This window comes from Trachinotus anak, unplaced genomic scaffold (assembly GCF_046630095.1).
Source record: "Trachinotus anak isolate AG129_WGS33_773 ecotype Australia unplaced genomic scaffold, CSIRO_AGI_Tana_v1 ptg000018l, whole genome shotgun sequence".
Classification (NCBI taxonomy): Eukaryota; Metazoa; Chordata; class Actinopteri; order Carangiformes; family Carangidae; genus Trachinotus; species Trachinotus anak.
Window position 1 is genome coordinate 9,561,104 of NW_027273869.1, and position 15,486 is coordinate 9,576,589.

A 15,486-nucleotide genomic window follows, 5' to 3' on the forward strand; every position below is an offset into this window, starting at 1 on the left:
CAGTGGTGCTCTTGTGTTGTCGGTCCTGTCTCTTCTCTTCTCTCCCTTTCTTTCATTTCTTACTCCCACCATCCTCTTTTTTTTTTTTTTACACGAGAGCCGTCACTCGTAATGAGGCCCAGCTCTGTGTATGTGTGCACCTCTGCGTGTGTGTGCACGCCTACTTGCTTGTCTGTTTCTCTGTAGGTTTGGTCCTTTTGTGTGTGTGTGTGTGTGTGTGTGTGTGTGTGTATTAAGGGTGTGGGGGGGTTGAGCCTTTCACATGGTCCAGTCCCTGTCACTCCCTGTGAATTAGATTGATGATAGGCGATGGTTGGGGCCACTAACTGGACCAGGGAGGCGGGGCCGCCTGGCACCCTGTTTGGAAGACCCCTTCACCTCTCAGCAGCTGCTGGCTGCGCTCCATCCCCCTAACAGTGTCCACAGGACTTTGAGCAGACACTCAGGACCACCTAATTTATGGCCCAAGTAGCTTGTTACTGTCAGCCTCACTGACCTAAATTCTACTATTGACAAAAAGATGAAATGCTATTTGTTTTGCCTGACCTGTCTGCACCCTCTCCCCTCTTCTCCCCCAGCCTCTCATATTCTCCTTACATCACAAGCAGATCTGTTGTCTCTTTTTCACTTGATTTATATCAAACCTTTTCTTTCTTTTCTTTCATTTGTTTCACTCCACCACCACATTGTTATGTCTCACATTTTTATTGTCTTTCTTTTTGACTATTCCCCTCCTCTCCTCTCCTCTCCTCTCCTCTCCTCTCCTCTAATCTACTCTAACGTACTCTCTTCTTCTTCTCTCTTAACAGCTTTCTAAAGAACGTGAGCGTCTTCAGGCGATGATGACCCACTTGCACATGCGGCCCTCGGAACCTAAGTCATCTCCCAAACCAGTGAGTGCATATTGCTCTGGCCACTGTAAACAGTCTCGGCTATGAATGCGGCCCCCACACAGAAAATGAACAGTTTAACCACCAGGCAGTTGTTTGAGTGAGTGAGAGAAGATGAAAGGGAGAATGGGATTTGTAATACCAAGTTACATCTGCTTCTTATCAGGTATTGTGCGCCGTGAGAGGACAATAGAGTTTGGAAGTGTATTAGATGGCAGAGCAGTGGAGTCCTTGGCTAAAACGCAGGGTCATTTCTTTGTGATAGATATAATAGCCAAAACAACCTGTTGGCTGCTGATGACTGTTTGGCTCTGTGGCCGCAGCGGCACTCGAAAGTGGAATGAAAGAGGAGAAGATATGTCATTTTAACAACAAACACCTGAAAATTACAGCTGAGTGGTGAAGATGGTGTGATGTTGACATAAATACCCACAGTACTGCTGAAATTGGTTACAGAAAAAAAAAATCCCAAATTGTGAAAGGTGTCATCCAAGAAGGAAAATGATGTCATTCTCAATGTTATTTCTCTTGCCTTTTACTTTCAGATTGAATGATTATTATAAACGCATTTCACCCAACCAGTATTTGAATTTAATGTTAAAATGATACATTTTTGCAAACATTATTTTCTCCCAATTTTAGACGTTTTGAAATGTTTGAGAGCAAAACATTGTTAGCGTGTTTCTGCTGCTTAGTAAGTGCCTACTTTCAATAGAATAATTTTCCTCATCACCTCTCATCATAGAATGTAGATAATCACAAGATAGCATAATTATCCCATAATTCCATCAGGAATCAAACTCCCTTTTTATTATTCAATCTCTCTCTCTCTCTCCTCCTCTCTCTCTCTCTCTCTCCCTCTCTCTCTCTCTCTCTCTCTCTCTCTTTCTCTCTCTCTATAGCTTTTTTTTTTTAATCTTCAAAACTCCAGCAGCTTGGTTCCATCTCGTCCAATAAAGAATTTGCAGCCTATAATCCATGCCTGAATATGAATGAATGATGCTAATGAAGTATTGCATTACATAAAGCACACATGAAAGAGCAGCTAATTGCATTTGATGGTGGGGGCAATTCAGACAGAATTCTTAAATGAACAGTTAAGTCTTCAGTTTTAAGGCTCCCCCATTTTTTTCAGGGGAGGTGGGATGAAGATTTGGTGCAGGGAAGAACGTGCATGCTTGTGTACCCTCTGCCAAAGTGAATAGAGAGATGGTTTGTGGATTGCATGTGGCAACATGCATTAACACCCGGTAGGACTAGACACAGCCCAGCTATATGCCAAATATGAATAGTCTGTGTTAGCCTGTCAGGGCTGAAAATAAGTCTTATTTTTTTCATTGGTGAAGCCCATATATAACCAATACCAGGCGAATACAAGACACTGTCTCCAATATGACACTATTTATTCTCTGAATCACACTTCATTCAATGCTACCTTTTGGCCATGCCATGGACGGATGAGAATCAAAGTTAGCAAGGCTGCAAGTTCTGAATAATAAGATCACCCCTCCCCACCCCCCCACCTTAAGTGTGTATTGAGATGAGCGAGAGGTGGCAAAGTGCTCACTTCCCTCTCTCTCCTCCATCCGTTTTGACCATAATCTGTTCTATTTTGCCAAAATGGGATTGCATGCCTGCAAACATGTTACGCTTGTTGCTGTGTCTTGTAAGTGAAGAGGCAGCAAAAAGGAGAGGAAATCATGTTTTACCATTATAAATATACACAAATGCCCATACACACATGAAGGCATTTATTTTGAATTTAATCAGCATATTTTGAGGTGTTTTCTGCCTTACAGTAGGTGAGTTGGTCTGACACACATCAGCGTCTGGTTTGTGGACATGTGGCAGGAGAGATTTGCCCATATCTGCACAACTGGTAAAGAAAATTATCTAATATTTGTATTGTAATGATATTTTTATGGTGTTTCTCTCATTAGAGAACAAAATGCATTAGATAGTGGTTTGTGCTTGGAAAATTAATGCTAAAAATATTGCAAAAGGCTTTATATAAAGGATGCTATGGGTAGATATGTATATAGTCAATCAGACTTATTGATACACACATATATATATATATATATATATATATATATATATATATATATATATATATATATATATAATGTATGTACTTTCCATAACCCACCAACTCTCATCCTCAGTCTCTGAACTCAGCAGAGGACTGTCTATGTAACCAGCAGTCGTCCCAGCCTATAACTGTAGCAGCTCATTATAGCTAAGTGGGCATATAATTATCATCTGAGAACCCCTGCATCCACCGGACTCTCTCAAATTTGACATTTTATCCTATTTATCAACACATGCCACAAATGACCGCTCATACCTCCTCACCCTCGCTCCTCCATCTCTCACTGCCTTCGGCCCCACATTCCCCTCCATCTTTCAAGTCGGTTTTAATTCAAACTCTCGCAACGGATGCATTCCACTTGTAGACTCACAATTAAGGCAATTTGGTTTGAATATGTAACGATGTCATTACCATTCCAACTAAATTAGCGCAGAGACTAAAAGGTCAGTTAAGAATTTTCCAGTCGGTTAGAGCCTCTCACATGAGATTTGGGAAGTAAGCGCCAAAGTGGTGGAAAAGCCGGACGATTAGCGGGCACAGTTGGCATTCGTGCCAGAGGTAACTAACACTCTCTGGTCCCTAATGTTGAAGGAGCAGAGGAGATGAAGACAGAGTGAGTGTGTGTGTGTGGAGTCACCATAAATGTGTGTGCAGATTTTTTTAAACTGGTCTTTTCATCCACTATACTTCCTCTTGCACTGGAAATCTCACTGGATTAGGGGCAATTATGTGTTGTTGATTGGATGAAGTGTCAGCTACAAAGTCATTACATACAGTCGCAAGCCCCACCTATAAAGTTAGGCTTTTAGCGTTAAGAAAATGAGTTTGCATTGATAATTATCTTTGCATAGCTGGCTGTCCCAACCAGGTGTCCACCTTTTTCACACTGAAGAAGTGACCCACAAATTTTGCTGTTGTTGTGAATGAGGATAAATGATCAAACCAATGTCTGTGAAACGTGGCTATGACATAAAAAACTGCTGAGCTTTGGTATGAAATTAGTTTCTATAGTAACCACAGGGTCACTTCAGTGTTACGGTGGAGATATGTTAACTTCCACTCTAGCAGCTCTGTTACCAAATGCCTCAAGTTTCTCACACTTCTACACTCACTGCTTCCACTTGTAATAATAGGAATGACTGAGATGACTTAAAGTTGCTGCTAATATCTATTTCAGCAGGGTGACTATAGTAACCCCACAGTCACTATAGCAACTCAGGTTCACCCTTTCAAAGTGGAACATAGGATTGTGGTTCTGGACCAGGGTCATGTAACCCATGTCGACCAATTCACACCAACAGCAAACCGGCTCATTGCTTCAGTTTGAGGGAATTATGTGTGGTTGTAGTGGGGGAGATAGAGCAGGAGGGAGGGAGTGATAAATAGAGAGATAAAGAGAGATGGGGCCGGGATAACACGGAGGCTGATCGCTGGATAATCTTGAACAGCATGCTCTAATTAGAATTCTTATGATACAATTTGGTGGTTGTAATTAGTCGAGATGGGCTGGCTCCTTTCCACGAGCCTTGTTAGTGGAAACACAGCTGTGTTAGAGAAGAGGAGAGCAGACACTCGGCTCTGTCAGAGAAACCACAAAATAATGCCTCCCTCTCTCTCTCTCTCTCTCTCCCCCTCTCCCTCCCTCCCTCTCCCTGCTTCTTGTATCTTCCTCCCACTCTTCACCCACGCTCTGTCTTCCTCCACCCCAGCTCAACCTGGTGTCCAGCGTCACCATGTCCAAGAACCTGCCCTCAGCATCACCCCCCAACTTACCTCAGACACCCACCACGCCCACAGCACCTATCACACCCATGGCCGCCATGCCCCAGGTGCCATCAGTACTGGGAGGAGCAAACGTCCCCAGCATGGGAGCAATGCGCAGACGCCACTCGGACAAATACTCCATGCCCCTGTCGTCAGGTAGGACCAACTACTCAGCAGTGCACATAACACAGATACACAATTTTGTTCAGTCAGTGCAGACAGTTCAAGCACTGTCAAGCAAATGTGAATATGTAGAAAAAGACAACCGTAAGTGTTTGAATTTTAGATTGAGAGGAAAACTAAATAGCTTGAATTAAGTGTGAATTGAGCCTGACCACACACACACCCCCACGCACACACACACACACACACACACACACACTGCACATACATTTAGGGGTTGGTGTATTAAATGTTAATTTAGCTCAGATTTTTTCTCTGATTTGACTTAGATAAAAACAAACGTCAGACTTTTTTCTTCATCTAAACCAAATTTATGTTTAAATTTACTGAAGAAATAATGTTGAAATTACATGTGATACCTCAACCCTGAGCACTACAGTATTAATAATACTCAACCCATAATGGTTGTGCTTTTTATAACACACACACAGATGTGAAAGTGCACACACAGACACACATGCACTCTGACATAATCATGCACACAACCACAGAGGTTTGTTGGTCTTACCAATGTGAGATGTCTGGTGGGTTTATAAAAGCAAGCCTGTGTTTAATCACTCTATATGTAAATAGACAAGAACTTCCTTTGTGCATAAATATTACATGAATGTTAATTAAGTTCAAATAATGGAGAAAAAATACAATATTTATTACATTAAGACATTCCATGTATTAAGCTTTGCATTTTAAACGTTCTGTCTTTGATGTTTATATTTACTCTCTCTGTGTTTAGTGTGAAGACACATAAATTATTCAACTTCACCCTAACTAACTACACGGATCTCATTTTATGGATGTATTAGTGTTTAAGATCTCTCACGAGAGAGATTAATTAAAAATGCATTTTGTTAGACATGGAAAATGCTGATTTGATGTGCCCCCTTTAACCCCACCCCCACTCTCTTCCCCCCCACCCCTCTCCCATTTCTCTCTCCCCCCTTTTAATTTGATGAAACCTTGAGCAAATTCAATACCTAAAGGAATAAAATTTACCAATTATTTCAGGTGGTGACACAGTATTTATTTTTCCAGAGATTGCCCCAAACTACGAGTTTTATAAGAACGCAGATGTCAGACCGCCATTTACTTATGCAACCCTCATAAGACAGGTGAGTGGGAAATAAATTAACTTTGCCTGATTAGATTAAAATTAATTGCTGCATGAATCATGGCAGCTCTCTCTCTCCTCTCTCAATCCATTGGTGTGTGTGTGTGTGTGTGTGTGTGCGTGTGTGTGCGTGTGTGCGTGTGTGTGTGTGTGTGTGTGTGTTACGTGGTCTCGTTAGTAAACCATTATTTGATGTCATCTCATTTCAGGCTATCATGGACTCTGCCGACATGCAGTTAACGCTTAATGAAATCTACAGCTGGTTCACACGCACATTCGCCTACTTCAGACGCAATGCTGCAACTTGGAAGGTAACTTTGATGAACCCTCATCCCCTTACGCAACCTCCACCTGCTACGCCCTTTCTCTCCTCTTACAGTGAAGACTACTCCTTCCTCTCACTGAAGTCAAAAACAAAAAACCTCAAGAAAGCATATATTTACTCAGCACCAAGCGATTAGTGATCCTCTTCCATTCTTTCTAACCTTTCTCTTGAATAGAGCCCATTCTGTCCCTTTATTTATTTTTTCCGCCATTCCGCCTTTTCTGTTTGAAAATGACAGCTGAAAGAATTATTCTGCCTCAGATATCGTTTTCTAATTCGGTGCAATTAATAGCGGAGGCTTGGCATGGAGAGGAGAGGGCTCTGACGCACTAATTATACAGCAGCCACTCCATCATCAGCACCTTTTGTTAAGAGAGACACCCCTCCTCCTACTCCCGAAACAACCTCTCTCTCGCATATCATTGGTTAATTAGGAAAAAAAGATGGCTGTTTGCCTGTTAACCAGCTCTCAGCCATGTGAACGAGATCGGCCAAAGATGCACGCACACCGGAGCTCACATGTACACACACACACACATACGCAAACGCATGAGCTGCGTCTAAGAAAAAGGTTAAGGGTGTGTTCATCTGGAACTAAAGCAGGCAGGAAAGCGAGAATTGGCCTGTCATGGAGGGAGCACTCTTTATTTACCCACACAAAAGGCCCCATTTGTATATCTGTCCCTACAACTTTATTGTCCTGTCTGCCTGCACAAAGATGGTAAAAAATGTTGCTCCCGCAGCACATGTTTTACCCAGAAGTGTGTCTGCCTGCTGATAAAGAAAGCCTCGCTGAGCGCCAGTGTCTTAGGTGTTTTATCCCGTGGCCCCTGCACGCCATTCGTTAGCCGCCTTTAGCCTTTGTGGCCGCACAGGACTGGAGGGAAAACTCTACCAGCCGCTCATCAGCATGCAGGACATGGCGCGGCACTAGATTTAGCAAAGTGAATTAATTTGGATTTGGGATGCAAATGAGCACATGGGCGTGTGATCACCAATTCAGGAGGGCATGCGAAAAGATCGGTGCCCTTTTCCAGTTTGTTAGGTACAGTGCACGCCATGCTTTGCTGTGTAATCATGCTATGACATGATATGTTCTCAGAGGTTTTGTAGTAGTTGTTACACATGCTCACAAAATTACACAACCACATGCATATGTACCTTTTTTATGTTCTTTTTCCTTTCTTAGTTCCCTGAGAAAAGTTCCTCTGTTCCTATAATACAATAGCAATGTTATCACAATGAGAGTAGAAATATCTTGTCTCAGTGTCTCCCACCCCACACAATAACCAAGGTGATCTATTTACATCTACAGCTCCATGATTCCCTTTGTAAGCATTAGTGGGATGATCAGCGATGGGCTTGTCGTTTGATTAACGCAGAGAATTTGTTTTTTTTAAAAAAAGAAGAAAGAAATAAATGAAAGGTAGTTTAATATCTCAGCTTGGTCTCATCAGCTCCACAGAGGGATCTACCCCCCACCCACCCCACTTTCCTCTCTTTCTTTTTCTCTCACCCAGAAGCTTATTAGTTCTAACTATATAGCATGCATAATAAAACTGCTCATTTGCTCATTAATATTAAAATTATCATATTCAGAGCCATGGGCATTAAGATCAATCAAATCCTGGGATTTTCAGGTCAGATGCGAGATCTGCTTATGAGTTTTTTTTTTCTTTTTTTCTGAATCCCTTTTTCTTGAAGAAAGAGCAGTACACACCAAGCAAAGGCAGATGATAAATATGAGAGGCAGGGATATTAAAGCCATGGTTATTATTTGTGGAGTCTGATGCATGTTTTAATTATGGTCATATGGTCATATTAATTTGAGGGAGCTTTTTTCTATAGGTTTTTTTTATTTTGTAATTAATGAAAACACCTCACTGCTTTATTGTAAGAAAGATATCCTGTGTTCATTTAAATGCAGCTTTGATAATAAATTTAAATGATATTCTGTCATGTAGACACGTATCTCACACTGCATTGAGAATATTTGGACATATAGATGTCAGATACAGTTCAGCTTAATCCTCCCTACCCAGCGCACAGGCACGCACACACACACACACACACACACACAGTCTCCAACACACTCACACAGACACTAGGGCCTCCTGATGACTGTCTTTTTTCTTGCAATACTGTCATCTTTAAAGCGATGTGTCCATTAAGAGCAATGCTTTTCTGGAGCAGAAAGGGTTATTGACATCACCATTATCAAGGCCGGCATTACCACTTCTGTCACCACCATAAGCCATTCGCTATGCTGATTACCTCCTTTTAGCCTACTTACTCTGATTGATATGTACTGTGTGCAGGACTTGTAAGAGCATTCGCTCTCACTCAATTTTTACTAATTAAATCAATGGTGTGTGAATGTTAAGATTTTCTTCAAAATGCAAGAAAAAAAATCAATTTCCCAGACGCCTTTTTTTCTTGATGGATAATGAATGAATGTGATTTGCTTTACCTCGTCCGCCTGACCTGTGTGTCATGTCTCTCTGCAGAACGCTGTTCGCCACAACCTCAGTCTGCACAAGTGCTTTGTGCGTGTGGAGAACGTGAAGGGGGCAGTGTGGACGGTAGATGAAGTGGAGTACCAGAAACGCAGGTCGCAGAAGATCACAGGGTACGAGCTCCGTCACCTCTCCTTAGATCTAGAGCTGACGGCTAACGACACCTAGAGCAGCCAAACTCTCTTCTCTTCTCTCCCTCTGTCTCTTTCTCTGTCTATTTATTTTGCTCTCTTTGTTTGTATAGACATTATATTCTCCCTGCTGTACAGTTAGCTCTTCTGTTGCTAATATTTGATATATCTTCTGTCCACAGTAAGTAACAATAAGAATTCATGTCCTTTTTTCATTTGTTTTTTGTCATGTATCCAGAAGCCCATCACTTGTCAAGAACTTGCCCTCCAGTCTTGGCTATGGAACTGCACTAAACGCAAGCTTACAGGTATGAACTAAATGCCTCAGAACCTCTGACTCATCGGCTGCCTGTTTATTTGACTGACAGACAGGGCCGCTGCCTGACTGATTGAACAGCTGAGTGAGTGTGGTTGCTATGCAGTCCATATCAGTCCTCACACTCAAAACAAGCAAGTTTATTTGCTTCTAACTCATTTTTCTGCCAGGAGTGTTTCTCTGTCTGTCCTCTCACACCTCTCTCTCTGTCCTGTACACCGTCAGACTCAGAAGGCCACCCTGTGGTTGATTCAGGAAGCAACTCTCCCTCTTTCTTTCCGTTCTTCTTTCCTTCTTTCAGCTGTGGCAGCCACCCTAGATTGATAGCGGCATGTGCAAATGCAAGGGCATGTGCATTAATATTTATCTAAGCTGTCATAAATGATTTGGCTTCATAGTGTACGCCGGCGAGGTGCTCATGGCAAAAACTTTAAAAATTTAATCACTGTATATAACTTTAATGCGCAGCAGGCGAAAGTGTCAGGAGTTTTTATTATTTTGAGGTAAAGTTTTTGGGGGACTTTTTTTAATAGCCACTCTACACAAGGGCATATGAATGGCAGCTGGGGGGAGGTAGTTGTCAGCACGATGTCATTGGGGGAAAAATAGCCTGCAACAGAACAGAAAACTTGGAACTGACGAAAAGTGTTTTAGTAATTACTATGTTCAAATTGTGATTCTCTCACCTGCCTCTTTTTCCAGCCCTCCTCCCTGCACGCACCTCACCTGCATCCAACCCTTTACACAAACCTTTCTGTCCCTTTTAATGTACTCATGCTCTCCTCTTCTTCCCCCATCATGTTCCTCCTCCTACCTCTCACCTGTAACTATCCTCTTCAGTTTCTAACTCCTGGTACTCATCCTCTGCGTCTCTCTCCTGCAGGCTGCCCTGGCAGAGACCTCCCTGCCTTTGCTGGGGACCCCCGGCCTCATGAACACCAGCTCCACGGGCCCGATGGGAGGCAGCTGCCACGGCCTCCTGGGTGGAGATCCGTCTGGACTAACAGGCGGAAGTCCACCTGGACTGTTGGGCGGCAGCCCACCAGGACTACTGGGTGGCAGCCCCCCAGGTACATTGAGCGGCAGCCCCCCTACCTTGTTGCAGTCCGCCCACGAGGAGCTCAACGGCTCACTCGACCACCTGGACACCAATGGACACAGCAGCCCCGGATACTCCCCACCAGTACACATGTGAGTACCTGCAGGCAGCAGAAGTACCCCTGCAGCTGGATCATACTGCATGCGCGTGTGTGTACTGCATACATCACAGCTACACACAAGCATGCATGTATGTCATGAACACATGATGGACACATGAATTACAGCAGTTGTTATTTGAAAAATTAATTTATTGCTGCTTATTTATTTATAAGTTACTTATTATTAGTTATCCCAAAAAAAATTTAGTGAAAATGAGATTTTAGAAATCACTTGCAGCTCAAACAAAGGATTTTTTATCACTTCTTCAAGGCACTCAGCAGTTTCTGAGTAGTCCTCATGCAGATTTTAAAATGTGGTGAACAGTGTCGTCTCCGAGTAAGACACACAACTTTTAGATGCAGACTGACCTAAAATCTGGTTTGAAGATTTCAAACCAGATCTGCTCCTTTAGGAAAAATGCACTTTTGTTAGTAAAAAACAAAAACACTGCCGTAATTGCATCCCCCTGAATGGTTCTGCTCGCTCATTGCAGTTCAGTATATGAAGCTTCACAGTGCCTCTTTCAAGCCTAGAAAGGTTAAATGCAATGGGCATACACTGAATCACACGTCACACATTTTTATGTGTGATGAGTACTTACCTGACAAGCACACGTTGAACCTCCCCACCTCTACTCCTACACTGAATTCACTCGCTGTCCTTATGCCCTTTGTTAGTTTAATTGCCTGATATTTAACCCACATCACCAGTATTTTCTTCACTTTGCCATGACCTGGGAGCAAGGTTCAATTTCCAGCATGTATTGTATCATAAGCAGACTTTTCTTTTCCTGTCTCTGCTGTGGTAATTTCAATGGCACTGTGCTCATACCTGACATTTTGGATAACAGTTAATTCTAGTTCTATAAATAGGCTCTATTACACATTCGTCTTTAATTACACCAGTGTCGGCATTATAGGGGTTTAGCTGCTATATTTTATGCAAGACTGTTCCCATTAATATTTAGCAAGTGTAGCATTAATTACTTTAAAAATCTCTCCCTTCCCCATCTCTGTTTTAATGGAGCTGAGAGAGAAAGTGAGTGTTTTTAAAAATTGATCTCATGTGAGTTTCAGGAAGGTCTAAAACAACCTGAGCCGGTGATGTCGCACAGGTTCTGCGTGAGACCTGACTGTGGCGAAGGCCTCATGCAGGGAAACACACACGACACACGAGACAAACACACAGACATTATACTTTAATGATACTTATCCACTGTCCATCAAAGCTCGTGTTGCAAAGTCAGCCGACATTAGCTAAGCACTCCTGTAATGGATAAAGGATGCACTCAGGCTCCATGCCTCTCTCTGAGTGTGTCTGAGAGAACAGAGGCATGTTTGGTTTGCCCTACCAGACGTCTATATGTTAATCTATTTGGACGTGTTTACCCCTCTCTGAAATGGGGTGTTAAGTGGAGCAAATCTGCCTCGCTCCAGACACAATCCCAGTTTTACCGCTCCCTCAGGTCATTTAACTTTTAGTAACTGGACAGTTACTCTCTTTCTTGCCTGCCTTCTCTTCTCTCTGGCCACACTGCCTTGACACTGACATGAGTGACTACGGAGGATGAGATGCATCCATCCATCCCTCTCTCCCTCCCTCCTCCCATCCCCGCCTGCCTTTACACAGCCACGACAACCTCAAAATGGAAGAAATGTGTTTTTCATGACTGGCTTTTCCAGGATGTGTTTAAATAATAGAGTGGTTTGTAGCACTAAACTAAAGTGTACATCACCTTGAAGGCCTTTCTCAGGAGAGGAACTCCTCAGCTCAACCAAGCCAGTCCAACAATTAGGCAAACCTCTCCTTCCCCTCAAAGTCTAAAGGTTAATGCTATCTGCTAAACCACAAACCACACCGCCCGGGGCCATGCTGAGTGTGTGTGCATGTGTTTGTGCATGTGTGTATGCATATGCAGTACACTCGTGTACACCCTAAGGGGTATGCTTAAAGGAAGTAGTGTAGTGTATCCCAGAAACATCTGCAACTGTAGAATTATGGTTTTTAACTTGAGCCAATGAGCAACTTCACTTCAGAATATTTATCCCAGTGACCAACTTCATCAGAAAAACAAAAACCATCGATTTAATGTCACTATTTTATCAGCGTTGTCTTGTGCTGTCACATCTAATTGTTTGGTGACCACCCCTCTTTGGTGTTAGTTAATGAATCATAGTGTCTTTGATTGCCCCCACCCCCCAGTCCTCACCCCTGCCTTTGCCTCTCCTCCCTGCTCCGACCCTTCTTCCTTCCTCACCACACCACCTCTCCTGCCCCCCCCACAACCTTCCATTAGGCCCATGGACTAATGACCTTATTTGCATCCCTGACATACCTCTGCATGATTGCTGGTGCTAATCTCCAATTGATGTGAGAGTAGGCATCTCGAGAGCGCACACACACACACACACACACACACACACAGGCAGAGTATCACGTATTTATTACACCACAAAGTCCAGCGTTTACTCCTGAGTGGCTCAGTAATGGCAGCTAGCCATTAAGCACTAAATGGCTCATCCACATATTTTAATAAAGTGTCAGAAAGCTCAGGCCTGTGACTGTGGTTCTGCATATTTTTCTTCAAAGCCACACAAACATCTAATGAGCTGCATATTAAAAGCACATGAGAACACGGGAGACCTTTGGTTTGTGATACAGCTCACATTCAGGTCTTGTCAACTGATCGATGTGATGGTTCACTGATGATCATTTTTAAGTCATGGTGACTAAAAAGCGATCAGTATTTTTATGGAAAACTCAGACGTGACAAAATTGTCTAATAAGTTTCAGTTCTGTTTCCCCAAATGAGGCAACAGTCCTTTTGTGTCACCTGTTTTTCAGACAGACAAAGTTAGGGTTTGGTTTTGTGTTTAGTTTTGTTTATTTATGTATCTGTTCATTTATTTATTTATTTTGAAAGGTCCTAAGATTTAATGATAATTTAGCAGCTCCAGAAGGAAATGTGCATGGGCAGCCACTATAATATGTACCTAGTGTACCTAGTGACACTTTATGTCGCCCTTTTAATCAGCTGTATATAAACATTCAAAACATGGTTTACAACACACTTTCATATGGTTGTTAACAAGTTAGTTTTATAAATGCATTGTCAACAACCATGACCCCTCCTTAGGTTTAATCATCATCAAGAATATGTTGTTGTAGAAGAAGTTTTAATTGTTTAATTTCCTTAGATCTGCCTCCAACTGCATTATATTTTTTTATAAACCATATTTGTACACATTTTAAAGGAGCAAACATATAAATATATAAATTATTTTTTGATGATTTTCATTATGAATTAATTTGGTTTTTGTGATATTAATTTGATTCATTTGATTTTTGAGATAGAAAATGTCATGAAATGAAAATAAATACCATCAAATATTTAAAATTTACAATGATAAAAAGTAGCAGATTTGAGATGCTGGGAACAGCATGTTTGGCATCAGACCTCTCAGCGCCTGTAAGGAACATTAATTAACATTAAAGAATCAAAGTCAGTATGGTCTGATTTTTACTGTGTTTCACAAAACTCCCTGATGAAAGTCTTTTCATTCAGTAGACTGTGCATTGCCAGGTCAGAGGAAGCAGAGTTAGTGTTTTTCTGTGTCTGTAACCTCTGGATGAGCAGGTTTTCTTTTGCCTCCCGCTGCCTTCATAAATCTGAGCGGCAGAAACAGAAATATTCATCGCTTCGCTTGCATCCTGCTAAGATCAGCCTCCTCTCTTTATCCCACCACATCAGAATATTAATTTACAGTATTTGGCTCTGAATATTAAAGTCATCTGTACCTTTTAAAATTCTTTTCAAATTCAAAGCCCCCCACCCTCCCCCCTGTCACTGATGAAGGCAACCCAAGAGAAAGGCTATGAGACGCGTCCTAACGTACTACTACTTGATAAGTCTCCCTCTCCCTCCCCATCCTCCTCTTTAAAGTCTAGGGGGATTTTCTGATGCATCCAATGTGTCAGGAATAATTAGGTTTTGTCAGATTTATCATCGTGGCACAAAACCCTCTCCCCGACTAGGGCCCCAGATCATGTTCTGCCTTGTTTGTGTGTGACAGCATTATTATTCTTGTTAGTCGCCCAACACTTTTGTGTTGGGCTCCTCTGTTGTTCTGAAGGGAGAGGTGTCCTGCTCACAGCGCTGCTGCTGCTGCTTCCTGCCCAGCGCTTATTGACAGTGGCTAAAGATATTCATCCATTTAGAGTTAAAAACATGTATCATGGTGTCCGAGCGAACTGCCGGGGCTGAAGTTGATTAATGGCAGAACCTAGCTGCCGGTTTTTCCTCTTGAGGAGCGACATGCACAGCCCCTGCATATTAACGAGTGGCTGCGCTTTCTATTAACTAGATAAAAAAGCCTCTCCTCTGCCTTTGCTCCAGGGGGCTCAGGGATGAGAAATTCTCCATTATTTATCATGTGGCCTGTTTTTTTTCCCTTTTTCCTTTTTCATGTATTTCAACCTGGTGTCATCAGTAAACTTTTAAATGCCAAACATGTCTGGAACATCACAGCTTATCGGCCTTACAGGGGCCATGTTTTTCATGCAATTTTCATGCGCTTACTTACAGTAGACGTGAGGCATCATGTCAAATTAGCGTCTCACAAACAACATGGTTGTTACGTTCACTAGATAATGCATGTAATGGCTGTTATATGCTTGTTTTTTGATACGAAATATTTATCAGCTGAACACCACATTGTGTATTCCATGTGCAGTAAAGGAAATTCATGAGCAGAAACCGTTTTCCTGTGTTATATATTACTTTATAGTGGTAATAATTTGCATTACTACATTTTCTTTTATGTCTTTATACTCTAGGTGTTTTCCAGTTACTTTAAATTTTTCACATGACAAACTTAAGTGGTGAGTTTTTGATCAAACAAGTGCTTTTGGCTGCAGAAATTTATCATAAAACATATAAAACCCTAAAATTTATTGCTGAT

General features: G+C 42.1%; 1 protein-coding gene across 9 annotated transcripts in view; it reads left to right on the plus strand.

Annotated features, from left to right (window-relative positions):
• The window catches only part of foxp2 (forkhead box P2), a 105,189-nt gene that overhangs the window by 85,850 nt on the left and 3,853 nt on the right, over nucleotides 1-15,486 (plus strand). For 5 of the 9 annotated variants that reach the window (XM_071502072.1, XM_071502069.1, XM_071502075.1 and 2 more), the window contains 8 exons: nucleotides 810-893; nucleotides 4,692-4,902; nucleotides 5,935-6,038; nucleotides 6,247-6,348; nucleotides 8,870-8,991; nucleotides 9,248-9,317; nucleotides 10,209-10,516; nucleotides 15,362-15,406. In XM_071502072.1, the coding sequence (XP_071358173.1) occupies nucleotides 810-893; nucleotides 4,692-4,902; nucleotides 5,935-6,038; nucleotides 6,247-6,348; nucleotides 8,870-8,991; nucleotides 9,248-9,317; nucleotides 10,209-10,516; nucleotides 15,362-15,406 (1,046 nt within the window). The remainder of the gene's footprint in view (nucleotides 1-809; nucleotides 894-4,691; nucleotides 4,903-5,934; nucleotides 6,039-6,246; nucleotides 6,349-8,869; nucleotides 8,992-9,247; nucleotides 9,318-10,208; nucleotides 10,517-15,361; nucleotides 15,407-15,486) is intronic. The other 4 variants (XM_071502078.1, XM_071502073.1, XM_071502074.1 and 1 more) reach the window with 3 other exon arrangements.